The sequence below is a fragment of the Carettochelys insculpta genome, chromosome 11 (assembly GCF_033958435.1).
Source record: "Carettochelys insculpta isolate YL-2023 chromosome 11, ASM3395843v1, whole genome shotgun sequence".
Lineage (NCBI taxonomy): Eukaryota > Metazoa > Chordata > Testudines > Carettochelyidae > Carettochelys > Carettochelys insculpta.
Genome location: NC_134147.1, coordinates 44,357,656 through 44,385,312, shown reverse-complemented (window position 1 = coordinate 44,385,312; position 27,657 = coordinate 44,357,656). Strand labels below are relative to the sequence as shown.

General features: G+C 47.1%; 1 protein-coding gene across 4 annotated transcripts in view; it reads right to left on the bottom strand.

Annotated features, from left to right (window-relative positions):
* Nucleotides 1-27,657, bottom strand: part of ADAMTS9 (ADAM metallopeptidase with thrombospondin type 1 motif 9) — a 140,198-nt gene that overhangs the window by 82,309 nt on the left and 30,232 nt on the right. For all 4 annotated transcript variants that reach the window (XR_012646935.1, XM_075004888.1, XM_075004889.1 and 1 more), the window contains 2 exons: nucleotides 27,261-27,368; nucleotides 13,346-13,491 (listed from right to left, as the gene is read on the bottom strand). Coding sequence is in view for 3 of the 4 variants with exons in the window: in XM_075004888.1 (XP_074860989.1) it covers nucleotides 13,346-13,491; nucleotides 27,261-27,368 (254 nt within the window). In the remaining variant the exon portion in view is untranslated. The remainder of the gene's footprint in view (nucleotides 1-13,345; nucleotides 13,492-27,260; nucleotides 27,369-27,657) is intronic.

Here is a 27,657-nt window from a genome sequence, read left to right as displayed (position 1 = left end):
AGGTTGTGGTGCATATTTTCAGCCCCCAGCACCACTCTTCTAGAAATTCTAGTAAAATTCCATATGGCCATGTTTGAGAACTGAGAATGAAAAAAAGGTTGTGGCACACCTCACAGAACATACAAGTGTCCAGTATAAAAAGAAGAAGAAGGTGGTGGCTGTTTTGGGTGCTAACATTTATCATTGCTGGACGATGGCTGTTCAATACAGAAAAAAACATTTTTAGCATTCACCAAGGTGGGGGGCAAGCTATACATTGTCCTCTGGAAGTTGGATCCCTTGCTTACCCACTCCTAGAACTGCCACAATCACCTGCTTGTTGAATTTTCAAGCAAGCACCTTCATGTTCTCCTTTTGCTGTCTCTCTGGCATCTCATATGCATCTGCAGTGTTCACTCCCAAATCCCTCTAAAATCTCTTTTGCAGTGATGCCTACAGAAAACTTGACAATGAATAGGACATTAGACCATAAGAAAGGCCATACTGGGTCAGATCAATTGCCCATCCAGACTAGTATCCTGCCTTCTGAGAGTGGCAAATGCCAGATGCCCCAGAGGGAATGAATAGAACAGGTAATCATCAAGGGATCCATCCTGTCACCCACTTCCAGCTTCTGACAAACAGAGGCTATGTCACCCAGTTTTGTGAGGTCCCTTTGGAGCTCTTCGCTGTCTACTTGGACCTTAACTATCTGGAGTATTTTTCTATCATATGCAAATTTTGCTACATTTCTGTTTATCCCATTTATCCAGATCGTTTACGAATATATTGAACCGCACTGATCCTCTTACAGACCCCTGCTGGACTTGCTACTGACCTCTTTCCATTCTGGAGACAGATCCTTTATTCCTACCCTCTGTTCTAATATTTCCCACATCTCAACCAGTTACAATCCAGTTTTAATCAATTAAAATATTCTAACCGGAACAACGTTGACCAGTTTTTTGTCATTTCCTTGTGCTCCCCATCTGATTGCTCTATCCACTTGTTATCTCTTGTCCTATAATTTTAAATACACATTCTGGGGCATGGAGACCATCTTGATGTGTGTTTACACAGTGTCCAGCACAATGAGGTCCTATGTACCATGATGATATAAACAACAAGCAATAACAACAAAACAGCATGGCACTGGAAAAAGTCCATTTAGCCCATCAGAGTTTGTTCTAGTCATTGTCTACAACTAGAATTTAAAACAAGCTCCAAAAGGGCAAAACAAAAAATTGTTGTAAGTGGAGAAGTGCTAGATCCCACATTCAAATGTGGGTGTATTGGTTTGATAACATAATCAAAACACACCCAGCGCTCTCCTTTATTTCTTGGTACTACTAAAGGTAAGATACGAGACTTCAAATCTGGGAGGAGACAAATTAGGTGGCTCATGAAAAACAGAAAAAAATTAGCTGGACAGAACAGTACATGTGCACAGAGGGGCCAAATTAATTCTGTTCCCAACTTTTGGGCATCGAAAATCTCCACTAACCCGCCTTGTTGCATTTAACCTACTCTTTTCAGATCAGCTGATAAGAAGGCAAAACCATTCCAAATAAATCAATGGTGGATTGGGGCTAACCTGTTCTGCCCTGTAGAGGGCAGTGTTACACAGCCTCAGGGGCAGAGCTGTCAAAGTATAAATGGGAGAGTGTCTACTTCAGCTTGGTGCCTCAAAATCACCTCCCGCTAAAACTACAGTAGCATCTGCTTCCCCTTCCGTATGCCCTTGGCCAAAACAAATGAGAAGGGAAACTTTCCAAATTCAAATAGGTTCTGAGATTTCCTTAATGAGCCACAGTACAAGAAAGTGAAACAAAAAGGTACCATGCAAATCCAAGAAGCTCGTCAGTGACTAGCATTGCGACGAGCTACATGATTGACCAAGTTGTTATTTTAATATGTCATAATGTGAAAAAAAAGAAAAAAAGACACACTGGCTCTCAACTGGGTAACACAGCCTGTCACTAAAAAATACATCTTCCGGTATTGATAGCAATACCTTATAAGCCGTGTCTACACGTGCACGCTACTTTGAAGTAGCGGCACTAACTTCGAAATAGCGCCCATCACAGCTACACATGTTGAGCGCTATTTCGATGTTAACATCGACGTTAGGCGGCGAGACGTCAAAGCCGCTAACCCCATCAGGGGATGGGAATAGCGCCCTACTTCGACGTTCAACGTCGAAGTAGGGCACGTGTAGTCGTTGCGTGTCCCGCAACATCGAAATTGCGGGGTCCTCCATGGCGGCCATCAGCTGGGGGGTTGAGAGACGCTCTCTCCAACCCCTCAGCTCAATGGTGGCCGTGTGGAGTGGCCCCTTAAAGGTCCCCTCCCCCTCCCTTTCTCTGCAGGAAGCTGAGAGCGTGTGCAGGCGGCAGCCCAGACACTCGGCCAGCCTGCACACTCTTGAGCAGCCCCAAGAACCCCCAACCGACCTCATGGCCACATGGCAGCCCCCCCAGCGGACCCCCCCCAAGGGGAGCCAGGGCAGCCAGGGCAGCAAGCGGCAGCGGGGCCCCTCCTGGACGGAGGCCGAGCTTCGAGACCTGCTGGGGCTCTGGAGCGAGGAGGAGGTGCTCCAGGTAACGGGGAGCAAGAGGCGGAGCATGGATGCGTTCGCTCGGCTGGCCGAGGGCCTGGCCGCCCAGGGTCACCCTGCCCGCACTCCGGACCATGTCCAGAGTAAAGTGAAAGAGCTGCGGCAGGGTTACGCCTGGGCCCGGGCTGCGGCCGGCCGATCTGGGGCTGCCCCCATCACTTGCCCTTTACAGGGAGCTCAGGGACATCCTGGGCCCCCGGCACACCTCCTCCCCTCCGGCCACTCTTGACACCTCAGCTGAGGAGCCCCAGCAGGCCCCAGAGCCGGAGTCCGCCCCAGAGGTAAGCCCCGCACCCCGGGGGCCCCCCCTGGAGCCCACCCCCGGGGCATCGCAGCAGGAGGAGGAGGAGGGGGACTCCTCCTCCGCTGAGACGGGGCTGCACATCGTCCTCCCCTCCTGGAGCAGCAGCCGGGCGTCCGCCCCCCGGGGATCTCCGGACCGTGGGAGTGGACCTACAGGTATGTACCCCCCCGGTCTACACCCCCGGGGTTGAGGGGCAGGGGTAATAGATATGTGGCCAGGGCCCTCCACATGCCCAGATGGCCATGGCCCCAAGGACAGCAGTGCCATGTCCCTCACAGGAGGGCATCAGCCCCTTCCCCACCCCCAGCACGACAGTGCCAGGCCCCATCCCCGGGGCAGGGGGGAGCAGAACCTCTACGGTCCCCCGGGAGGAGGGGGTGGGACACCCCGCAGCAGCAGCCGCAGCAGCATGTGATGGAGTGGGGGGAGTGCAAATGCGAGAGTCAGGCTAGCTATGAGCAGCAAGCTGAATAGTTCCCAGGGGCAAAGGATGATCCTGGGGCTAAAACTGGCAGGTGACACCCCTGCCCTGAACAAAGAGGGGGGAGGAGCCGAGCTGGCTTTGAATCGGGGGGGGGCCGCAGGTAGAGGCTAGGGGAAGGGAGAGCTAGGAGGCAGCCAGCCTGAGGAGGGGGAAAGCTACACCCCAGAGGGGCACCCCTTGGGGTCTTCTCCCCAGGACGGGTTGGAAGGACTGTCTCTGACAGCTGTACTGCCACTTCTGGGAGAAACTGGGCATCTGTGGCCTAAGAAACCTCTCCTGTCAGACCCTGCTGAGTGAAGTGAGAGTCACTCTCGCCAGGGGACGGGGTGCAGTGCAGGGGGACCCATGAACCCCATCACAGCAGCATCTCCCGGGGACGGGGATGGGGAACCTGCAGCACAGGGGTGGGGGGACAAGGGCCACGGCTCGGGGCCCACACTAACGCCTGTCTCCACTCTTCTTCCCCCCCTCCTGTGTTCCACAGCTGCACCATCGGAAAGACCGGAGAGCGCTGGCGAGGCGTCAGGGGTCCCGGAATCCCCTCCGGGGCCATCGCTCCAGGCCAGCCCCTCAGCAGAGAACCGACCGGCCCCATGGCGGGCAAGACGGCGGACACCGCAACACCACACGGCAGCGACGGACCCCCAGCTGCTGGCCATCCCTCGCCGGAAGCTGGAGGTTGCAGAGCAGCGTCTGCGGGTGGAGCAACGCCGCCTCCACCTCCAGGAGCAGGCGCTGGCCTGGCGCCAAGAGGCATGGGGGGCCTACATGGAGACATTCAATCGGCTAGTGGACTACCTGGCCCCCCATGCCGCACCGGCCGCCGCTGCGTCCGCCCTGAGTGCTCCACCCGCCACGCCACCCACTGGTCCGCTCGTCGCCGCGCCGTCCGCCGTCGCCCCGCCACCTGCCACCGAGGGCCGGACCGCTGAGGGACACCTGGGGCCAGCTGAGACTCGCCGGTCGTATCTTCCGGTCCGCCCGGCCCCCAGCCAGCCCCGGACAGGGCTGCGGCCGAGGCAGGGCTCCCGGCCGCCCACCCCCAGTGCCGGACTATAGGGGTGTGGGGCCCAGGACATGGCCCCCCCCCGTATATAGTTGGACTTATGTATTTGTGCCCCCTGTTTGCTCAGTCCCCCCCCCATGTAAATAGTTCTCCCCGTCCTTGCAATCCCTGGTTTTCTCTTTTTTGTTACATGTAAATATATGGAAACTTTTTTATTATTCACTTATGTTATGCTTTAGTTAGTAGGTCTTGTACATAGTTTTGTCGTTATTAGTTCAAAAAGCAGTTAAAAAAAGAAAACCAGTTTCATTTTACCAACGAGTGTGTGCTTTTATTTGTCCAGGAGAAGTGTGAGGGGGGGTGCTGTTGGGTGCTCCGTGGTGTGGATGTAGGGACAGGGAGTGGTGTGAAGGAAGGGGGGGGGCACAGTGGGGGACCTGGCAGAGTTCACCCCACGGCCTCCTCGAAGTGGGCCCGCAGGGCCTCCCGGACCCGGGTCCCTTCGGGGTCCACCTGGCGACTGGGGGCAGTGGGTGGCTGCATGTCGCCCCTGCTGGCTTCCAAAGCCCAGCCCTGAAAAAAGGCCTCCCCCTTGCTCTCCACCAAATTGTGCAGGGCGCAGCAGGCACCCACAATCTGGGGGGTGTTGTTGGGGCCCGCATCCAGGCGGGTCAGGAGACATCTCCAGCGCCCTTTGAGGCGGCCAAATGAGCGCTCCACCACCTGGCACGCGTGGTTCAGGCACTGGTTGAAGCGCTCCTGGCTGGTAGAGAGATGGCCCGTGTACGGGTGCATGAGCCAGGGCCGGAGGGGGTATGCCGCATCGGCGATGACGCAGAGGGGCATGGTGGTGTCCCCCACAGGGATCTCCCGCTGGGGGATGTAGGTCCCCGCCTCCAGCCGGCGGCACAAGCCCGAGTTCCGGAAAACCCGGGCGTCGTGGGTGCTGCCAGGCCAGCCCACATACACGTCCTGGAAACAGCCCCGGCTGTCCACCAAGGCCTGGAGGACCACTGAGTGGTAGCCCTTGCGGTTGATGTACCGTCCTCCACTGTGTTGCGGGGCGCGGATGGGGATGTGAGTCCCATCCAGAGCCCCGAAGCAATTAGGGAAGCCCAGCGTGGCAAAGTCCGCGATGGTGGCATCTGGGTCCTCCAGCCTCATGAGCCTGTGGAGGAGCATGGCGCGCATGACCTGCAGGGAAAGCACATGGGAGAGCACCAATGAGGGGTGAGCAGGGTGTGCGTGGCCCAGCCCTGCCCTGCCCTGCCCTGCCAGGGTCCCCCTGCCCTCCCCCCACCGTGGGTCCTCTTACCTCCATAAGGACAGCCCCGACGGTGGCCTTGCCGACGCCAAACTGGTGCCTGAGTTGGGGGGTGAGCCACTGGCACAGCTCCATAAATGTCTGCCGGCTCATCCTGAAGTTCTTGAGCCAGCGGTTGTCGTCCCACTCCTCAAGCACCAGCCGCTCCCACCAGTCGGTGCTGGTGGGCTAGCTCCACAGGCGGCGGCGTGTGCGGCGGGGGGCGCAGCGGGGTGCTGCAGGGTTGGAGGTTGAGTCCTGCTCCCCTGGGGGCTGCTCCTCCTCCGGTGTGGCAAGGAGGTGCTCAGCTGCCTCCCGCATGGCATGGATCAGGGTGAGCCCTGCTCCTGCAGGGAGGGCTGGGTGGACCTCTGGCTGCTGCTGCTGCTGCTGGGGGTCCATGACTGCGTCGCCCGAGGTCTGCGTGCCTATGGCTCTTCAGACCGCGTGCTGTGCAGGCTGAGTGTGTCTGGGAGGGGCCCTTTAAGGGAGCGGCTAGCTGTTGCCCCGGAAGCGCTAGTCCACCCTGTGACCCTGTGTGCAGCTGTGCCTGGCACCCCTATTTCGATGTGTGCTACTTTGGCGTGTAGATGTTCCCTCGCTGCGCCTATTTCGATGTGGTGCTGCGCAACGTCGATGTTGAACATCGACATTGCCAGCCCTGGAGGACGTGTAGACGTTATTCATCGAAATAGCCTACATCGCTACATTGAAATAGGCTACTTCGAAGTAGGCTTCACGTGTAGACGTAGCTATAGAGTGTTTTTCCTCTGCCAGTCTCAAAATACTTCACCAGTGGAGGCAACCTCAGTAATATCTGTTAAACATATATGCAAAGGCACAGAAAGGCAAATGCACTTTTTAAATAGGCCACTGACAGAGCCGAAATGGAAGCCAGGTCTCCTTGCCTCCAAATCCAATGTCTCCCAGTCAACACAGCCTCTCTACTACTTACTGCTCACTTGCAGGTACCCTTGTAAAAAGAGTCAATAAAACAATATTACTATTGTGCCTTCGTACTACTGAGTGCCTGGAACCTTGTGGCCTGCATTCAGACCCTACTGTGCTTGGTGCTGTACTCACACAGAAGGAAAAAGAATACAGACCCTGCCCCCACCTAAGGATAAGACACAGACAATGCACAGATGATGATGAACAAGTTGTGTGGGAAGCATAAGGCAACAATGAGCTGATATTGACCACCATGACAAGCAGTGGTGTCAGCCCATCAGGAGCCTACTGATTCTGGGAGAAAAAGGGGAGCTCTGCTGACTGGGCTCACCTACTGACTCGCCCACACAAATCAGATACTCCACTCCCCATCTTGGGCGACTGAAGAAGAGATTATGGCTTCCTACCCATCTTTACCTAATGCTGTTAACATCCATGGGGGTATTTTTAGATAGACTGAAGAATCAGACATTTCGTCTCAACCAAAAATCACAAAAAGTAGAATGCATCGTGAGATAAAAAGACACCCCATTGCCAGTCAGTGACCGCCCCTCCTCATTGAAATAAAGTGGAGTTATAAAGTAGGTCACTTAATTCTTCTCTTGACAATGAGGGCATGATTCCAGCTTTAGGAACTATTCTCTCCATAAGGCTGTGGTGTCCAACATGCTGGCTTAATAGCCACATGTTGCTCTTGGGCCAGTTGAGTGCGGCTAGTTGGCTTGAACAATAAATAATTTTCAGAATAATGTGGCTAGTTTGCTACATAGCTACTGCTTTAGAACTGGCTGGAGCAATCTTAGGATGCTGCAGCTTTGACAACTTGGTCATTTACTTAAACCCAGTGCAGATGCTCTTAATTCTGATTAAAGCTGTCTTATTTTGGCTTATCTTAACCCTTCTCATAACTCACCGAAGCTGAAAATTGATAGATTTTAACTGACATCAATGTGATAGAGCCTTCAGCGAGCCTTTTCCAATGGGTTAACTAAATCAATTTAAAATCAGCCCTTTAGCTAAAGCAGTACATGTAGACAAGCCCAGAAGCAAGGAACTCTCCTCTCTGCTCTGTTTCCAAGGAACTGTAATCTCCTGCTCGTCCAGAGCACCGATGATACTTTCTCACTTTATACTCTCATACCAACTCATCTAACTGGCCTGACTGCTGTGGGCAGAACCACAGCTCCATCCCGCCCCGCGTAGGAAGTGACTAAATGAGAGTTGTGTGTCCCCTCATGAAATGCCTCAAGAGGAAGTTCTTACTTCTTACAAACGCATAAAGTTCAAGTCAGAACTTAGCCCTTAATGCAGGGCTTTAAGGCTACGTCTACACGTGAAGCCAACATCGAAATAGCTTATTTCGATGTAGCAACATCGAAATAGGCTATTTCGATGAATAACGTCTACACGTCCTCCAGGGCTGGCAATGTCGATGTTCAACTTCAACGTTGCGCGGCACCACATCGAAATAGGCACTGCGAGGGTACGTCTACACGCCAAAGTAGCACACATCGAAATAAGGGTGCCAGGCACAGCTGCAGACAGGGTCACAGGGTGGACTCAACAGCAAGCTGCTCCCTTAAAGGGCCCCTCCCAGACACAGTTGCACTAAACAACACAAGATACACAGAGCCGACAACTGGTTGCAGACCCTGTGCCTGCAGCATGGATCCCCAGCTGCCGCAGCAGCAGCCAGAAGCCCTGGGCTAAGGGCTGCTGCCCACAGTGACCATAGAGCCCCGCAGGGGCTGGAGAGAGAGCATCTCTCAACCCCCCAGCTGATGGCCGCCATGGAGGACCTGGCAATTTCGACATTGCGGGATGCGGATCGTCTACACGGTCCCTACTTCGACGTTGAACGTCAAAGTAGGGTGCTATTCCGATCCCCTCATGAGGTTAGCGACTTCGACGTCTCGCCGCCTAACATCGAAGTTAACTTCGAAATAGCGCCCGACGTGTGTAGCCGCGACGGGCGCTATTTCGAAGTTAGTGCCACTACTTCGAAGTAGCATGCACGTGTAGACACAGCTTAAGAGTAATAGTGTGTGCTCTGAACTGGGATGGATCCTCAACTTGTGTAAACTGGTGTGGCTCCATTGAAGTCAATGGTGTTGCTGCTGTTTAGAACCGTACAAGATTGGACGCGTTAATCTTAAACCAGAAAATAAAAGTGGCGGTATATTTATTATAAACACATACCCACCACGCACAGGCAGCATTTGGTCATCTAAATAATCCAACATGCTACAGCAAATTCCAACGCAAACCCAGGCAGCTTGGCCTTACACCACTGAATGTCATCTTGGGACAATGACTCTGAACTAGAACAGGTGAAAAAATTCTGAATTACAAATTTCTGATGTCATTCTTAGATAAAATGTTACTTTAATTTTTAAGAAATTGTCAGGCATTTCAACTTGAACATAGGTCAGAATGATCATTGAATTATTAGTGCCAGAGTTTCCATTCTGTGGTGAACATTAGAGCTCTTCTTAAATCAAAAATAATTAAAACTAGATTTGACAGGAATCTTCTGACCCAAGAATCAGTTTCAGTTTGAGAACACTCTCCATTTATACTGCAAAGGTAGTACTTACAATTTCAGGATGGCCTTAAAATTATGCAAGCCTCTGCAGAAGTATGTTTTAAAGATAGAGTACATGACACAACCATGTCACTTTCAAGCAAAATGCTCCTGTTATAAAACAGATGTCATTAACAGAAGATGTATTTTTTATATTACGGTAATAAACAAGAACATGCACGATTTTTGTCCTATACAATACTAACCACTTCAAAAACTCCATACAATTAGATGTCTAAGCAATTACATTTTCTAGACATGATATTTGAGATAAGAGGTTAGTATACAGCATGTAAGAACCTAGCACAAACTAAAGGATGCTAACATTTACCATGAGCTGTCAACTTCATAACTTTTCTCGTCAGTCAGTATTTGGGGCTTAAATACACTTTACATTGATTTTTGTTTTTCAAACTAGCCCCAACCACTCATTGTTAAGAGGCACTAGAAAAACTTTAACAAAACCTGGGAAAATAGGTGACTGACCATGACCCTGAAAAATAAATCAGCTGCACATAAAATATTATTCAAACATGGATTTTCACCAGTAATATGTGACATTTTTAATGCTATGAAGACATACTTGCACATTAGATATGCTCAACCAGCACGGTCTAATATTTCTTACAGAGATCCATCAACAAGTGACAGATGATGAAAAACGAAGTAATTCATGCATAGAAACCTGCTCATGCAGTGCATACTCCTATCATTTCTGAAGCATCTCTACTATCATGTAACTTCTGCTGTGGACTATTTCTCTAGTCTAGAATATTTCCATTCCAACTCGGCTATCTAGCGAGCTACTTTTACATGTATCTGATGAAGTGGGTCTTTGCCCACAAAAGCTTATGCTCCAAAAAAACTGTTAGTCTATAAGATGCCACAGGATTTCTCCTCGTTTTTGTAAATTCTATGATATGCGACCAGGTCATTGCATTTGGACATGTGCATGTGGACGAACACCCACCGAAAATTTCACCCACAACATTTTGCACCTATCATTTTAGTGTTACATTTTTCAAGCCATGTGTTGCCAGCACAATATCTCCCTGACAAAATATTTCTCTCTAGGGCTAGACTTCCAAAGTTACACCCATTTTACATACATCAAAACCTGGCCGATGAGGGTCAGGTCTTCCAGATGGGTATGAGCCTGGCCTCTACTTGCAAGCAGTTCAGTGCACAAAAATCTGTGTGCCCAGTCTCTGGTGCAGAGGGGTGCATGAAGTGAAGCTTTTGTACTCAAGTGAGACTGCACAGACATTTGGGAGGAGATGCCATGCACACCCGACGGAGCCTGTATTTTGATAACCAGGCTGTAAAAGAGAGATCGGACTGCTCCATTCCAAACAACTAATCACATTGCAACAGGGAAAGGCTGAGAAGTATTTTAATCTGTAGCTCTATTTTACTGTATTGCCAGCAGCTCAGCAGTTAAGTGGCTTGAAACATTTATCTGTAGCTAGGCTTACATGTCAAAACTGAGGCAGTTTTCAACACGTTAACTATTCTTGCGATATTCCTCAAATGCAGATGTGACTCGAACCCCGGCGAGGGATGATATTGATAGCCAAACAGCCCTTCCTGCTGATGGGGCCCCCTGTGTTGACACCATGTTTTCTGCTGCTATTACTGCAACTGTGCCCTCTTTGGCACATGGTGCCAGAAATTCAGCTACCGTCCATGATACATTGCAGCAGTTGGCTTTAGCCATCCAGCCTTGATTTCCCAGGTGAAGGGTCTGGTCTGGTCAGCGAATACATTCCACTGAGTGCATGTCAAAACACAGCCTGCTTGGCTGTCGTAGGCATCCAGCTTCCTACTGTTCTACAAAGTGTTCAACCATGTAGGTGTCAGAACACATTATAGACAGAGGCAGCAGCACTCTAAGAGTGAGAGGCCTTTTCCCGTTTTAAATGATGGATTTGAGAGGAGCCTCATTCTGGCAGTATAATGGACTGCTTCATTGCCCTACTAGGCACCAACCGGGATGTTCATATAAAAAAAGCTTTATAAAAAGTTAAGATTTTTTTAAACATACAAGGGCACATGCAAAGGAATTTAGTTCTAACTTCAGACATTTTGGTGGTTTACAGTGTTCTATTTTTTTCCATCCATGGGCAGAATAAATTTTGCTATGTGCACCAAGACAGCTGGATGTGCACCACCAATGGACAAACAGGCTGCCAGCTGTGGGTGTACTGCTAATCAGCTAGGGCTACCATATAAAAAAAAAAAGGACACCGCTGAGATGGAGCACATGTGTATCAGCATCTATCAACTCACATTGTATTAATGTGTTATAGCGTATATAGTACATTAACACAACATGAGCTGGTAGATACTGATACAGACACACTCCCTGTCAGGGTTGTCCTTTTTTTTGACAGGTCAGAAACGGTAACTCTAAATCAGTTGAGTGGCACCTGCAAGCTATCATAAAAGAGCCACAACGATTAGGAGTAAAACTGCTTTTCGGCTAGACTAATGCTAGTTGATATGTTAGAAAAGAACATTTTGAAAAGCTGGGATGGGGGAGATGAGTGGATGTGTGTTTTAACAAGAAGAAAAGAGGCTATGCAGTGGCTTCTTCCTTTCTAACTTTATTCACTTGTCCAGGGGTCTGCAACCTAAGGCTCTGGATTATTTTCGATAAGCCGTGAACATCTAAAAGTTCACAAATGAACAACTCCCATCTAAACAGCAAACAATTTGTGATCCTGAAATGTTGTACAACTCCCCCTCGCGTCCTCCAGAGAGAAACAGTTCAGGAGTGTAAGCCAGGAAGACAGTGGTACAAACAAACATGTAAAGTGTGAAGAAACCGAATATGTAAACGTTTGTGAACGTCCTGCAGTAAACAGGTATCACATTACAAATCATTGTGTGCGCGCAGTTCTTAAAAAATAGGGGTAACAAAAAGTTCTGTTTGATGTTATTTATTAAGGATCATCTCATATGCACATGCACTGTGGCTCTTGAATTAATAATCTTTTTTTACCAAATTGGAAAAAAAATGACTCTTCTTCCTCTCTTGGCTGCTGACCCCTGCACTTGTCTCATTCACTTGCAGATGCCAAAAATTCTCGTGATGAGAACATAGTTCCTTGGAGCCCATATCACTATGTCAAATTTAAATGGCAAAACAAGTCAGTGTATAAAATCTATTCAGGCCAGCTTGAGACAAAAACACTCTGTGGAGATTTAGTGATGAGTTCAAGGGAAGGACACCACCACTTAGAGTGCTCCTGAAAGAAATCAAGGAAAATATACGCAACTGACTACATTATGAGTGGCGTTTTCAAAAGAGTACTCGGTTGTTAAGCCCTCAGCTCCCACTGGTTTCAATTAGGGTTCTTGCCTAACTCACTTAGGTGCTTTGGAAATGCCAGACGCAAAGATACACAATTTACCTGATAACTTACAGAGGGTACTGGCACTGGCTGTGGCTTGGTTCGGAGTCTCAGGAGTCTTCTTATCCAAGAATCTGTTCATTAGGTGCCCAGTGCTCCAAACCACCAGGAATGTATTTCTCCAGAACCATAAGCTTGTTTGCCATCTTTTGCACTCATGAAATTATATTTGATCTGAGAAGACTTGTCCTGTTTCTGCATTGCTTAGCTGTTGCAAAGCTGGTGGAGGCAGTCTGGAGTGAGAACTCTCTGATATCTGTGTTTCTGGCACATGCTCAACACTATTTTAACAGATTTTGTGATGTCCAACTCCCTTGCCCTCAGCCTTTCCTTCACTGTGACATTTGCTCAAACAAATTGAGCAATCTCCATGTAACACTCTACCACCCGTGTTCCAGGTATAAATCTCCTTTCCTCAATTAACACTCATCTGCCACAGACTTCAAAAGAGCTGATAGCAGGTTTTGCAGAGCAATGCAGAAACTAGCACAAATCCACTGCTAATGGGCAATAACCTCTTGGGCATTACTAGGAAGGAAGTGGAAGTGGAATGACTTCTGCCTCAAAGTGCTTGCTTGAATCTTACTTTTGCCTTTTTAAACAGTCTCAGAGGGACAGCGGTGTTAGTCTGTAGCTTCACAGAAAACAAGCAGCCCTTTACCACCTCAACAAGACCAGCAATTCAGCCCTATTGTACTTACTCAGGCCTGTTGCATTCTCGAACCGCTGTTTTTATGCCGCCACCACAGGTTCTTGAACAGCTGCCAAAGGGACTCCAGGAACCCCAGGCTCCATCGGTCACCGGCGCCTCTCGCTCCTTGGGGACGCACACGCCATACTTGCAGTGCTGTATACAAAAGAGGGTGTTACAGGCTAGTTTCATGCTACCAGAATACTGAATATTGATGTTTTCCCCTCATCCTTGAGCCCATGTTCATTTGCCTACCTTTTCTCCATGGCTATATTCACAAGGAAAAGGAACATTCTACAGAAGATGCTTTAACTTATTATTCCTCTATCACCTAAGTCACTTTGGCTCAAAAACAGCATTTAAAAGCCTGGATACCTGATCCTGCCCCCACTGAACCAAGGATGAAACGTCTGATTCTTCAGTCTATCTAAACTCACAGATCCCAATTCAGTAAATGACTACAATAAAGTCTCAGAGTACACGAAGACTGCATTCCACGCACCCTCGAGTAAACCCAGATTTTGTGCAAGTTGGGGTCCAGCTTTTTCCCTCAGCCAGGGAAACAGCAGAAAGGTAAGCCCTGGGCTGGGGGTGGCAGTTGCAGAGGGTTAAGCCTGGAGGTGGGTTGGGGCTGTGGGAGGTGGGGGCTAAGCCTGGAGTGGGTTAGGGCTGCAGGGGGGTGAGGGGTGGAGTTGAGCGTGGATGGTGAGCTGGGCTACAGGGGGGCGGGGAGTTGAACTGGAACCAGAGCTGTGCCTCGGTGGTGAGCCGACGGGGGTTGCACCAGAGCCCCACAGGGGGCTGGAGGGAGGCAAGCAGCTCGTGAACTGGTGGGGGAGGGCTGCACTGGAGCTGTGCGGAGGAGCGGGGGTTGGGCAGGAGGGCAGCTTGTGAGCCGGCAGGGGGGTCGCACTGGAGCCACGCAGAGAGCGGGGGGCTGGGTGGGAGGGCAGCTTGTGAGCGAGCAGGGGGGTCGCACTGGAGCCATGTGGAGGGGTGGGGGGTTGGGTGGGAGGGGAGCTTGTGAGCTAGCAGAAGGGTTGTGCCGGAGCTGCGCGGGGCAGCAGGGGCGTCTTGAACCAGAGCCACTTGCAGGTTGTTTAAACCGGGTCGGGGGGGTTGGGTCAGGGCAGATGGGGAAGAGCAGGGTTGCCTACTCTGTATATGCCTAGCTTTAATCACACTAGGCACATGCTTACGTGCTTTTCTGACTGCAGTAACTCCATGAGCAGGCCACAGGGCGTTATACTATTCTGCAGGACATTAGGGTAAAGCACCAGATTCAAAATTTTTGCCTCCTTAAATGGTGAAGACCAGCCAAGATTGCAGAAGCCAGAAGAGTGATTTATAGAGAGGCAGATAACAATACACCAGCCACAAAATACCTCCTGTTTACTGATCCTGAACTGTAATGCAACCCTAGGAGTGACTGCTTTCGGAAAACCAACTCATCTGATTTTTTGGCTAGAGGCTAGCCTCAATGTGTCAGAAGAAGAGGCAGAAGATCAAGAATACATATTTATTCCCCTCCCACACAACCCTCCAAAACTGTAGAAACTGACAGAATAAAGGTAAGGGAAAACATAAGAAAAGCAGGGCAATAAAATGCCAGTAAAAACCAGTTGGGTTTAGGGTTATCATATTTGAACTTTCAAAAAAGAGGACACCCCTGAGGGGGAGCGTATCTGCATCAGTAGCTACCAACTCACCTTGTATTAATGTGTTATAGTGTATATAGTAACTCTTTCATATCTGGCATTCTATCATCTGGAACTCTCAGATAAGGGATTTTAAACATAAGTAAATGTTAGTTACATTTTCCAGAAGTAAAGTGAAAGTAAATACAAATAATACAGCAAATGCAGTATAAGTTTACAGTGTACAATACTACTGTTGTTGGTAAATAAAGTACTCTTCATACATTTGTGTTTGTTTCTTAACATCTGATCTTCTTTTTCTTTAGTGTTATGAATTGCTAGGCATAATACCCCTCTATTATCCAGAATATCTGATAACCTCCTGATCCTGGGGCTGCCGGATATGAAAGAGTTTACCGGTATAGCACATGAATACAAGGTGAGGGGGTAGATAGTAATACAGATACACTCCCTCTCGGGGCACCCTCCTTTTTTGAAAGTTCAAATATTGTAACACTAGTGGAGTGTCTCTACCACAGAATCTCTTTTCCACTTAACCACACCACTTTGCTTTCCCAGGCCTGACTGCCACGGAAAAGATTTGCTGGCAAAACTATGTCAGGTACAAGCATGAAAAAAAATCACCTTCCTAACCTACACAGCTGGGCCAGCAAAAGCCTATGTGCAGCTGCATTTAACACTGGCAAACACAGTCCTTTTGCAGGAAGATCCTATTTAGTTCTGGGAACTCGTAGCAACTCTCCTGGGAAGAGCACTTGTTTGCTGGTATAAGCTGTACCGCCTCTAGGAAAGTTTGCTGGTGTAGCTTTAGCAGCATGGGCAAGGCCTGAGAAACAAGAGAGTCAAATCCTGGCCTCTCTGAATTCCGTGACGAAACCAGGATTTCACCCCCTTCCCCCCACCCGGAGAATTCATTTATTCTTCATTTATTTGTGTTGCATTGAAGCCCTTGTCCTGCAGCAGGACCCCACTGCGCTTTTTAACACAAAGGGTAATTAACCATTGACATCACTTGCCCAGGAAAGTGATAAATTCCTCACCCGATTGATGCTGCTCGTTGGAGAGAGGATGTCATTCCCAAAGCCATGCTTCATCTAATCCAAACACAATAAATGTTCCCCCCTGTGGAAAGTACTGGGTCAAATTCTACAGCCCATGCCATGCAAGAGGTCAGACCAACTGCTCATAAAGATCCCTTCTGGCCTTAAAATCTGTTAACACAGCCACACTTCAGAGCCTACCGCGCAGGAGATGGGAAAGGGAACAAAAGCTAAGGCGACCAGAGCTGCCTTGGAATACAAAAGGGGATTTTGAATAATGGACGCATATCACCCAGGCTCCAGCACCGAGGAGAGTGGGATGAAATAGGGGCTTGATCCTGAAAACACCTCTGTATACGAGTAGCTTTATGCAACCAAGTAATCTCAGTTACTTCTGTAAAACAATTCACATGTAAAGGATCACCGAACACTCGAACCAGAAAGGACCTCGAGAAGTCATCAAGTCCCATCCCCTGCCCTCATGGCAGGACCAGGCACCATCAAGCTCATCCCTGACAGGTGTTTATCTATTCTGCTCTTAAATATCTCCAGTGATGTCCAAAGACTGGGATGTACACAGGTGCTTACTTGCTTTGGGGAAAAAAATAAATCAAACATTCTCCACTGATCATGGCAAAGGTCCAGGGATTTTCCAGCACTACTGTAATGTTTACAGCGGTTCCTTGGATATTGCAACAGCTTCTTGAAAAACTTTTCTGTCAACAACCAGCAAGGATTCTGCACAAAATTCTGCCCATCCAGTGAGTTTCTATTTCTGTGTGTCTCTAAATGGCTCATCAAGAGGCTTCATTCACCCTAATGGGTGGCTGCTGTTGTACCCGAATACTTAGGAGTAAAACACTCTGCATATTACAGAGAGCAAGGCACTGGCAGCAAGTTCCAAATCATTATGATGCAATTGTTTTGCTTTTTAAATAGACCATATTCCTTTTCCATCACCTTTTGAGACACAACTTTAAAGCCAGCACTTTACTGAAGCAAAAACCAATGGAGGTTGCTGCTGTTTTGTGTGCCGTCTGCGGTGCCTTGAGAAGCCTGCAAACCTGCAGATATCTGTGGATGTGGATCTCCACAGCTCATTTTTGTGGATGAGGATGTGGGTCCAAATTTTTTTACCTAGACCCTGCAGATTTGCCAATATTGGCTTTGTATCCATGGGTATCCGCATCTGCGGACGTCAGTGTGGATATCCACAGCTCATTTTTGCAGATACAGATGGGGATGCGAATTTTGTATCCACACAGGGCTCTAACAGTGGGGTCTTTGTCCAGGACTAGGGCTGTCTGGTGATAATAAGCCAGAATAAGGAGTGCAGGATGAGGCCCTTTGCAGAACAAAATGCTCCCGTCTGAATTAAGAGTTTCATGAGAGAAATACAAAGCGTTTACATACATGTATCTCCAACAGTAGCTCATTAATCTTCAGAAATAGCCCCCAGAAGCATTAAAGATGATGTGATCATTCCCTTTCCTCAGAATATTCTGACCGTTTGATCTTGCTGCCTCCATACACCAGCCAGTAAATTCACTAAGAACGGAGGTTCTCCAACTTTGTGGAACAGTAAACTCCTACATGACATGGAGGGTGGGGAGAGGGACAAGAGCCAGAGTCCCACTGCCCCAGGTGCGGGGGACTGTAACCTAATCTCACTCATCCAGGGGTGAAGAGAAAGCCTGGGCCTTTCTGCGTAGGGTTGGATGCCTCAGGCTTGGGCTCAGGCAGTAGCTTCAGGCTTTTGCTTCTGCCCAGGGCCCATCAAGTCTAACGACAGCCCTAGTGGCCCAGTTTAATAGACTCCTGACCCACAGTTTGGCCTAGAACATCCCACCTCAATGCCAGTTAGGAAAGCGAGGCCCCTAAAGCTCTTTGTAGTGTTGTGGGCTTCTGGTTACAGATCCCAGGAATTCAGATCTCCCTGTTGTGTGCTCAGATTCTCTGGAAAATCCAATGTTAAGCCTAAAGAAAAATTTTACTCAATTCCATTCAACTCCCATTAAAACCAATTCTGGCTGGACTGGGACCTTGGATAGAGGAGTCATAACCCAATCATAACACAGGCCTTGCCATGAAAGTGATGACATACCCATAAATAAAGCTGAACCACTCAAATATTTAGAAAAATCACAAAGCACTCATCAAATTAATGCTGTGTCAACAAGCATTGCGAGATTACGGCTGAGGCTGGACTGAGATGGAAAGAAACAAACAAAATGCTCTCTCTGGCAGCGGAGTCAGAACTGGCTGATGAACCCAGGTGTCTTAGGCACAATGGGCTCTGTTGGTTTCATATTTAATTTGCGACTGATCACGGAAGCCACCAAGAATCTGAGGGGAGGTTCAACGATTTCTGCCGAATTATCCAATCAAAACTCCAGAGAAAGTCTCTGTAAAAATCTCAAGAAAAAGTCTGAGAGGAGACTTCCCCTCTCACTGCCATTGGATGCAATGTCAGAACCACAGAATCCTAGGAGGGGAAGTGTCTTTAAACTGAAGAGAGCAAACTTCATCATCTTAACTCCTCCACCCACTGCAATGAACTTTGCTCCTCTGACAGAACGGGGAACGAATCCATGCAATCCTCTCTGCTGTCTGCTACAGAATAGCAGAGGCGCTCATAATTAGGCTGCCTACACTCTTAGGTTAACTAAGAGAGTCATGCTTTGAAACAGGGAAGTACCTGGGTTCCAATCCTGTTGATCACACTGGGGCTTGGCCTATGCTAGGCAGGTAAGTTGACTTCAAATATGCAATTTTAGCTACGGCAGGTCTGTAGCTAGAACTGACTTATCTGCAATTGACTTACCTGGTCTTTGTCATGGGGATAGTGGGGGGGGTCAATGGGTCCCTTACTCCTTGTGATATTCAGGGGCACAGGGGTCAACTGCAGACCTGTGATAGTTTGATTTTGTGCATCTCTACCAGGCATGAGAAAATGAACCCTAGAAAAATTGACCCTGACAGGGTCAATCCTCCGTGTAGTCTAGATGTACTATGTGTCAGCTTACTCCAGCAGCCAGGACAACAGACTATTAATGTCTCAATCCAATGGCCAACACGTTTCTGCAGGCTTGGGGTCCTCACTGTACCTCCCAGGCACTTCTTCGGTCCATTTGAGGGTGATGAATCACAGCATGATTGTCCCTCTCACATTCACCTCACACACACTGCGCTGCACAAACACATGAACAAATCTTTCTCCCTCAGAAAGAACACAGCATACTTACTGGCTAAGCGGGCAGGATGGTGAATGGAACTGGAGAAAGAGAGTCAGGGTGCAGGGGAAGCTTGCTTAGTAGGACACTAAGGCTCTGTTGCCAGCTGCTATCCCCTAAATCTATATAAAATCCTATCTCTCAGCTCACTCTTCTCCTTGCTCCTACACATGTAGCTATGTAACCCTCATCAGGGGGACATGAACTTGGGACTTTGGGAGCTTAGTGCAGTAGCCTCTCCAGTTTGAGCTACAAGCCAGCTGGCTCTCAGCTAAGGCTATAGATGAGAATCATTCTCTCTCTGTAACTGAACAACAAGAAGTCCTGTGGCACCTTATCGACTAACAGATATTTTGGAGCATGAGCTTTCATGGGCAAAGGCCCACTTCATCAGATGCATATACATCTCTGTAAGTGGTCTACCTGTCACTATGTGGAACCACATCCAGTAGGTATGTGGGTTACAGCTAGTCACTCACTTTTCAGGATAAACGGTCTTTGCTGGATTCATTTGAAGATGAGCTTGTTCTCAAGTCTACAGCATGCCCAGGGTTTGCCTTCATCTGCAGGCTTGATTACGAAGGGACATTGTTTAACAAAAGCTTGCTGCAGTAAAACCTGTCTTATGCAACTATCCTATGATGTCTGGGTCACCTCCGTGGGTCCGAACCTGCCTTCTGACACCTACATCATTGTCATTAATATTTCATGGATTTAACCCCTGCAAGATGAGACTTTATGCCAGTTATTTTCAGAGGCACAAAGGGTTAGCAGTTGCCAGCAAAGTGGAGAAACATGTGGCCTCAAGATGGTAGTACCATCCCAGAAGAGAGACTTCCTGCAGAAACGTTGACGGTGGCAGTGGAATATCCAGCCATGCAAAGGGCTGGCACCAATGACCCCATAAAGCAGACTGAATAACTTACAAAAGCAGGCAATCATTGGACATTGACATGACTTGCAAGCTTTACCTCTAATGTCTAAAGACATAGAACTCAGACAGGAAAGTACACTAATCTACTAATGATATTCAGAATTTCAGGATTTTTGTTCAGAAATAGCACATCATTAGAGAAAGAAAGAGAGACATTCCATTTTAATAAACAGCAAGATTAAATTAAGGAAATACAGTTGGGTCTCTTGGAAACATATTGTGAATATGGAAGTTGCATAACTTTCATGTTGTCTTTGTTTGTTTTACATCTATGTTTGAATATTATTTTTGTGTTCTGGAAACACATGAATTAAAACAGAAAAACAGTGTCTGCCAGAACTTTCTTTCTTACAGGCCTGTGTTGTATGGGATGAGTGCAAGTCCTGTTGTTCATCCAGTTTTTTGTCTGTATCAACTTCAAAATAACTTATGCAGGCACAAAGTCATGAGGGGAAGTCATGGAGGTAGGGGCCTTCTTTCCTTTGGCTCAGCAAGGGGTTCCTAGGTAATTCACACTGTCCAGATCTCATGCATTCAGTTGAGTTGCTACTGAATAATTTGGCAGGGGGAAGACAAGTGTTCTGGGACTTCCTACACAACTACCTAAATGCCCAAACCAGGAAACCAAACATCACGATTATTCCGCTTCAGGTTGAAAACTTTATGGGAAAAAAAAAAAAGAAGGAAGCTACCATATATGCAACTCTGCTACTTTTTCCCATTGTAGAAATAGCTGCTAAAAACACAAGAGAAATGGATCTGAGTTTATAAGCCTCTTTTTTATGTCCTGGAACACAATCACTTATTTTAAAAATCAGGGAAACAGCGATACTGAGAAATAAAGGAAATGACTGGCACAAGAATTCAGCTAGCAAAGGCCAAAAACTGAGGTCGGATTATTACTTAATGTAGTGTTAACTTCCTGCTCTCATATTCAACTGTGTACAAGATACTACTCCTCTGTTACAGGAATAGCTTTGATTTGGGGTAAGATTGAAGGTGTGGGGATAAGATATTCCAGTTGTTTTATCTCAGTTTGGCAATGCAAGCTCTTTGGTTTCCAGAGATATTTCCATGAAAAAAAAAAAATGACACTTATTTTCTCTGCCAACCCCTACATAACAGACTTTAAACAAGGAGACCTGAGGCAACACATTACTGAACATGCAGGGCTGTTGACCACATCATAGCTTAATATAAAAATAGTGACTCATTCCAAAGAAATTAACTCCAGATTTTGTACGTCAGTGTTTTGCAAGATGCATTAAAATACTATGGAGGATTTTTATGCTGATCCAAACACTGGAAGGGTAAATTAGATCGAAACACAGAGCTGCTTCCTCCTCCCCTGGGCCTTTTGCCCATATCCACAGAGTGACTAAGGTGCTGCGATATTAAGCATCATGACATTGAATTTTTCGGTGCTTAGAAAAAAAATTACAGGAACAACAATGTGATCCACACTTTGAACAGGGTACCCAGGTTCTCTATTCAATGAATGGGGAGAGACAGATGCCTTAGAGAATATCTACACTACTGGGAAGATTGACCTGGTCAGAGTCAATCTTCTAGAATTCAATTTCACAGGCCTAGTAGAAATGTGCAAAATCGAACTATCTGGGGTTGTCAGTCAACTCCCGTACACCTCGCAATATTGAGGGGTAAGAGAGGTCTCCCATCAACCTCCCTCTGTGTGGATGGCCAGGTAAGTTGATTGCAGATAAGTCGATTCTAGCTATGCAATTGCAGTAGCTAGAATTGGAAATCTGCAATCAACTTAACTCCCTAGAGTAGACCAACCCTGATAAGGTGATCCACAAAGTGCCACTGCGCTAGGTAGGGAACCACCAATGGGAGATGGTGAGACAGGGGCATATCCCAAACTCTGCATTACAGACAGACACCTATATCTGGTCTGGGCCTCCCTCTGCTAGTGATCCACCGCTGAGCATGCGTCTCTTGGACACAGGTGGTACAGGAACCCGAGTCACTCCTTGTGAGAATGAGTCAGGTGTCTGGTTTGCTCCACACAGAACAGCAGTGGTGATTCCTACTGGTTAGAGCACTCAACCAGGCTACTGAACACCCAGGTTCAATTCCCGCCTCAGGCAGGGAAAAAGATGGGAAGCCCGTAGTCAAATCCTGCTTCCCAGGATATTCTGATCAGGGTGGGGCAAAGGGTCTCCTTCAGCTTCACCTAGTGAAGCTGTTCCACTGTGAATAAATAGTGAGAGAGTCACTGGGAGGCCTGTGGTGAGGAGATACAGGACTGACCTAGGTTTCAAGACACATATTTGGGGCCGACGAGGTTTGGATGGGCTCTTTTTGCATCTGCGATTCATTAGGATTGCGACACTAATTTCTGGATTTTGTTTTGAATTTTGCATCCCAATAAACAGGAACAGACAGGATGATGCTACAGCCCAGTGGTTAGGTCCCCAGCTGGAAGGCAAACAAGGCGAAGTCCAGTCTCCATACCTCAGTGAGTGTGTTTATATGCACTGCAACAACTTCAAGTGGCGAGGCTGAGGGTACCCACATCTGACTACCCCCGAGCTCAGCGGTTAAAGCACGCTGCTCAGACTCTGATTCACATCTTTTCCTCCCCTCTGCCTGAGGTGGGAATTGCACCTGGGTCCTCCCACACCCCAGTGAGTGCCCTAACCCTTAGGGTAAAAAGTTACAAGATAACAGGATTGTCACCACCTTAATTGCTGAGGGTTTGAATAGGACTTGCCTCTGAGCAGGCTTCCTGGATTAACCCAGATGGGTGAGATAAGTACTCTTCTGCCTTATGCTTTGAGGATTGTGCTGGGACTTAGGTGGGAGACAGGCACCCCTCCAGGAGTCTGGAGAGCAGCAGCATGCATGACCAGAGGCAGAAACTTTGGGGCTTAGGAAACTTCCACCCTGAAAACTTGTGGGCAGGTTAACTGAGGCTCCTACAGGACTGGACAAGAGTTTTGTGGATCACAAAAACCTGTATCCCATTAACAGGCCTAAAATTGGGACATAGGCCCAGACCTAGACATCTTTCTCCTTGCTCACCTTTCGTAAATCTGGGCTACTTCCAGACTCAGCCTTGTGATTTCTCACTATTTTCACCAATATGGACCCTGAAAATGGTTACAAGTGGGATTAGCGCTTCACCCTTAAACAGTCCCACTGAAGTCAATGGAGATGCCTTGCTGCTCTAACTTTAATTTAGCCGTCATTAATTCTTACTGTGCCTGAAGGTAACACACCTGCTGTATCTACTACAATGCCACACAAACACTCACAGCAGCAGACCTTACATGTACTCAGTCAAAAGACTTTACCTGTAAGTCCAGGTTGAACTTCTTTAGTCCGGCACCCTCAGGACCTGACTGGTGCCGAACGAGATGAGAGAATTTACCAGACCACGGGAAGTCAATATTGCCTAGCAGCATTACCAACACTTCCACTGCTTACTGGGCTCTTAGAAGACATTCAGAGGTAAACATCAAGCAGTTAACCTCCAAGATGCAGCTGACAGACATGATTTTAAAGCATTCTATGATGGGATGAAGGCAGTCTATGGGCCACGCATTGCTGACGGCACATTAGTGAGCTCCGCTGATGGCCTCATTTTGATCACAGACAGTACTAAAATCCTTGACCACTGGGCTGAACATTTTGAACTAGGCCTCAACCGAGCTGGGCTGGGTCACACCACCAACTCTTGATGAAGTACAAAAAGCTGTTTAAATAGGTGAAATCTGGAAAGGCACCTGGCAGTGATGCAGTTCCATCAGAAATTGATAAAGCCACTGGTGACTAGCTGAGGTATCATCTCCCCATTTATTTAGAGCCACTCGGGAGAAGGAACTAGTCCCTCAGGACTTCAAAAGACACCCTGATTGTATACATATACAAGAGAAAAGGCGACCGTGCGTGTTGTGATGACCATAAGGGCATCTCTCTGCTCTCTACAGCTGGTAAGATCCTGGCCCGCTACATGCTTTCAAAAATTGCATTATTCATGAAGGCCAGCGCAGATTTTGTGTCAGTCGAGGCACTGCTCATATGATATTTACAGCCAGACACACACAAGAGAAATGTAGAGAGCAACATCAGGATCTCTATGTGATTTTCATTGACTTGACCACGGCTTTCAACATGGTCCACAGAAATAGGGTCTGGAAAATACTCGGGCGAGTTGGCAGTCCTGAAAAATTTATCAACATTGTTTGGTGTTTTCAGGATGGCATGCTTGGTCACATCCTGAACAATGGAGAGACAGCAGCACCTTTCGAAACATCAAATGGTACAAAGCAAGGATGTGTCCTTTCTCCTCTCCTGTTCAACATCTGCTTTTCAATGATGCTGTTACTTCCTTTTAAAAGACTGCCATTGGGTATACCTATTCAATTCCAAACCGATGGCAGCATTTTCAATCTCCAGAGACTTCAGATCGCACTAAAATGGTCGCTACAACTATCCGTGACCTTCTGTTTGCTGATGACTATGCATGGTTATCTTATTCAGTGAAGGAGGCACAGGAGCTTTTTGGTTGCTTTGTTATTTCTGCTCACTGCTTTGGACCCACAGTGAGACTCAAGAAGACAGAAGTTACACCTCAGCCTGTTTGGAAAAAGCCCAGCACTCCAGTGATCACTGCTGCTGGTGCAGTTCTTAAGGTTGTTGAAAAGTTCTGCTACCTCAGAAGCATACTGTCCTCTAGCATAAAAGTGGACCATGATGTATCTATTCGACCAGCCAAAGCCTTTGGCTTTGGAAAATTGACCAAATGCCTATGAAATGACCATGCTATTGAACTCCATAACAAGGTAGTAGTTTATCAGGCATTTGTCCTCAATATCCTGCTGTATGGCTCGGAGACATGGATAATATGTTGCTGCCATGTTCTGAAACTCAATCAGTTCCACATGTGCTGTCTGATGAAGATCGCCAACATAAGTTGGTGGGACAAAACTTCTAACACGGAGTTTCTTCAGTTGTGTGGTGTCATGGGCAAGGAAGCAATGCTTATGAAAAACAGCTTTGCTGGATTCATCACTTTATAAGGATGGATAATACATGGATACCAAAGATGGTCTTCTATGGACAGTTTGCTCATGGAAAGCGCCCTATTGGAGGTCAGTATAAGTGCTATAAAGACATCTTAAAGGGCAATGTGAAGTCACGTGGCATATCTCCGAATGACCTGGAAACTCAAGGTCAGTTGTCCTTGTGGCACACCACTGTATAGGGTTTTAATTGTTTTGAGAGTCAGCGTATCCAGGCACTACACAAAAAGCACAGGATCCAAAAAGAATGTACAACGCCTGCAGCTGGCAGGTTTTTATGTGGCATCTGTGATAGGTTGGCTTAGTCGCTCACCAATAGCATCATAGAAGATGAGACTCATCGATCGATGGCTCAGTCCAAGCAAGAGCTAAATAACAGCACAGAACACTGACAGCCAGGACTGGTGGCTGCAGATAAACTTTATGGGACTGCAGGAAACTTGGCCACACTCATGATACGTGGTCTTCCAACTATGTTAATTATGCCAGATTACGGATGTTGCTGGACCAGAGAGTGCCAGACTAGAGAGGTTCAATCTGTTTTATATCATGAGCAGGAGTAAGTCAAGTCACTGAAAAGCACCTAAATCAGATAGTAATTTTTGAAGGTCAAGCCCGTATACCTTTTAACTGGTGAAATTCACAAGCATACAGTGTGTCACTGCAAGGTGTACGCACCACTGAAGTTCCACTTACACTGTCAAAATAGGTTTACATTGGCTGAAGTGAGGCATGGGCCTTATGTTGATTCTCTGAACCATGGAAAATGTCACAGAAAATATGTGAAGACTGAGGCCACTGCCATTCAGTTCCAAACAGCAGTATACAAATAGGAATTTCATGGACCTTCTTATGACACAGTCCCATCACTGATGCATGAGATGATGTACAATGTCCATGCCTGTGCTTTTCCATCAGAAAGAAAAAACTAAAAATGAATCTTTATGCCCATCAAGCTGAATCATCATTTAGCAAAACTCATCCAGAAAGTTTTCAGAATGCAAAAAGACTAATAACCTGTTTAATTTAGGTAAATATTTGGGTCACAAATAGCCTGAATGCATTTTAGTTAAAATGCTTTTAAAAGATTGCATGCATTAGACAGTAGTAAGGACAGCAAGTTTTCCAAGGCAATGACAACTATAATCATTAATGGTTCACCAGAGTGTTAAACAAATGAAGTTGAAGATATATGTCCTAGAAAGGTACTTGATAAATGTCTTTTTTTTTTCCTTTTTCAAGAACAAATCTGATAAAAGCCAACCAGATTTGGCTGAAATTTTTTTCCAAAATGGTCAAGTTCTCCTGAAAAATCTGAACTCCCATAAACTATATTTTTTCAGTTTTTGACTTATGAACACTGAAAAATTTCAAGCACAAACTAACCCATTTTTTGAACTCAAACATTTCCCAGAGACATTTCCATTTCTGGTGAAGAACTTGTCAAAGTTTCAAATGGAAGTTTAACCAGCTCTGTAGTCTACTCCAAGAGCCAACTTTAAACATAGTAATTACCAAATGCATACACTAAACTTCCAATGACCAGGGTAGGAAAACTCCCTGTGTCTGCTCAAGGCTATTAATTCCAAAAATACAATTAGCCTTCTGAAATGTAGAATGTGTTTCAAAAACACAGGAATGGCAACCAGGAGATTTTAACCACAGTTTATCAGGAACAGTTTAGAGGCAGATGTGTCTGAGAAAGGCGTTTGCAGCTGACACATTAATACATTAATTCCAAGTTACAGAAACACTATCATTTTGACATCATACACCAGCAGCACTGACAAGGAACAGAACACTTTCCCTCCCACACCACAAGCCAGCACTATACACTGGGCCTTCACGAAAGCTACAGAGATTTAGCCTGGGGTGAATTTCAGTTGTAAACTGCACTACATAAATGCTGAACTTTGGCGGGTGGGGGAAAGACATTTGATTGATTTACAGTATGAGCTTTGTAACACCGTTTTTAATCGGCAAAGGGAAGAACGTCAGGCATTACAGACCTTTCCAGGTTCACACTCTGTTCCGTCTGCCCAAGGTGTGTGTTGAGTACGACAGCCTTTGTGTGCTCCATCAATGTTAATGCACCAGAGCCGACGGCACTGCATCTGCTTCATTGATTGAAACAATCAACGGATTACGTAATGTCCGGCTTGAGCGTGATGCACACTGTCATGACATTTCACACTAGGCTTGACATCACTATCATGCTGACTGTGTTCAATAGACACAGGGTCAGGGGAGGGAGAATACTGAATAGGCCCTGGGAATTGTGGCTGTAAGATATATCAGCCCTCAAACTGAATGAGTGCAGACAAACTTCTTCATTTGTATGGAGCCAACATGAAATCAAGTTACCAGTAGAGCTGACTGGAAAATTTCTGTCAACAGGTTTTGATA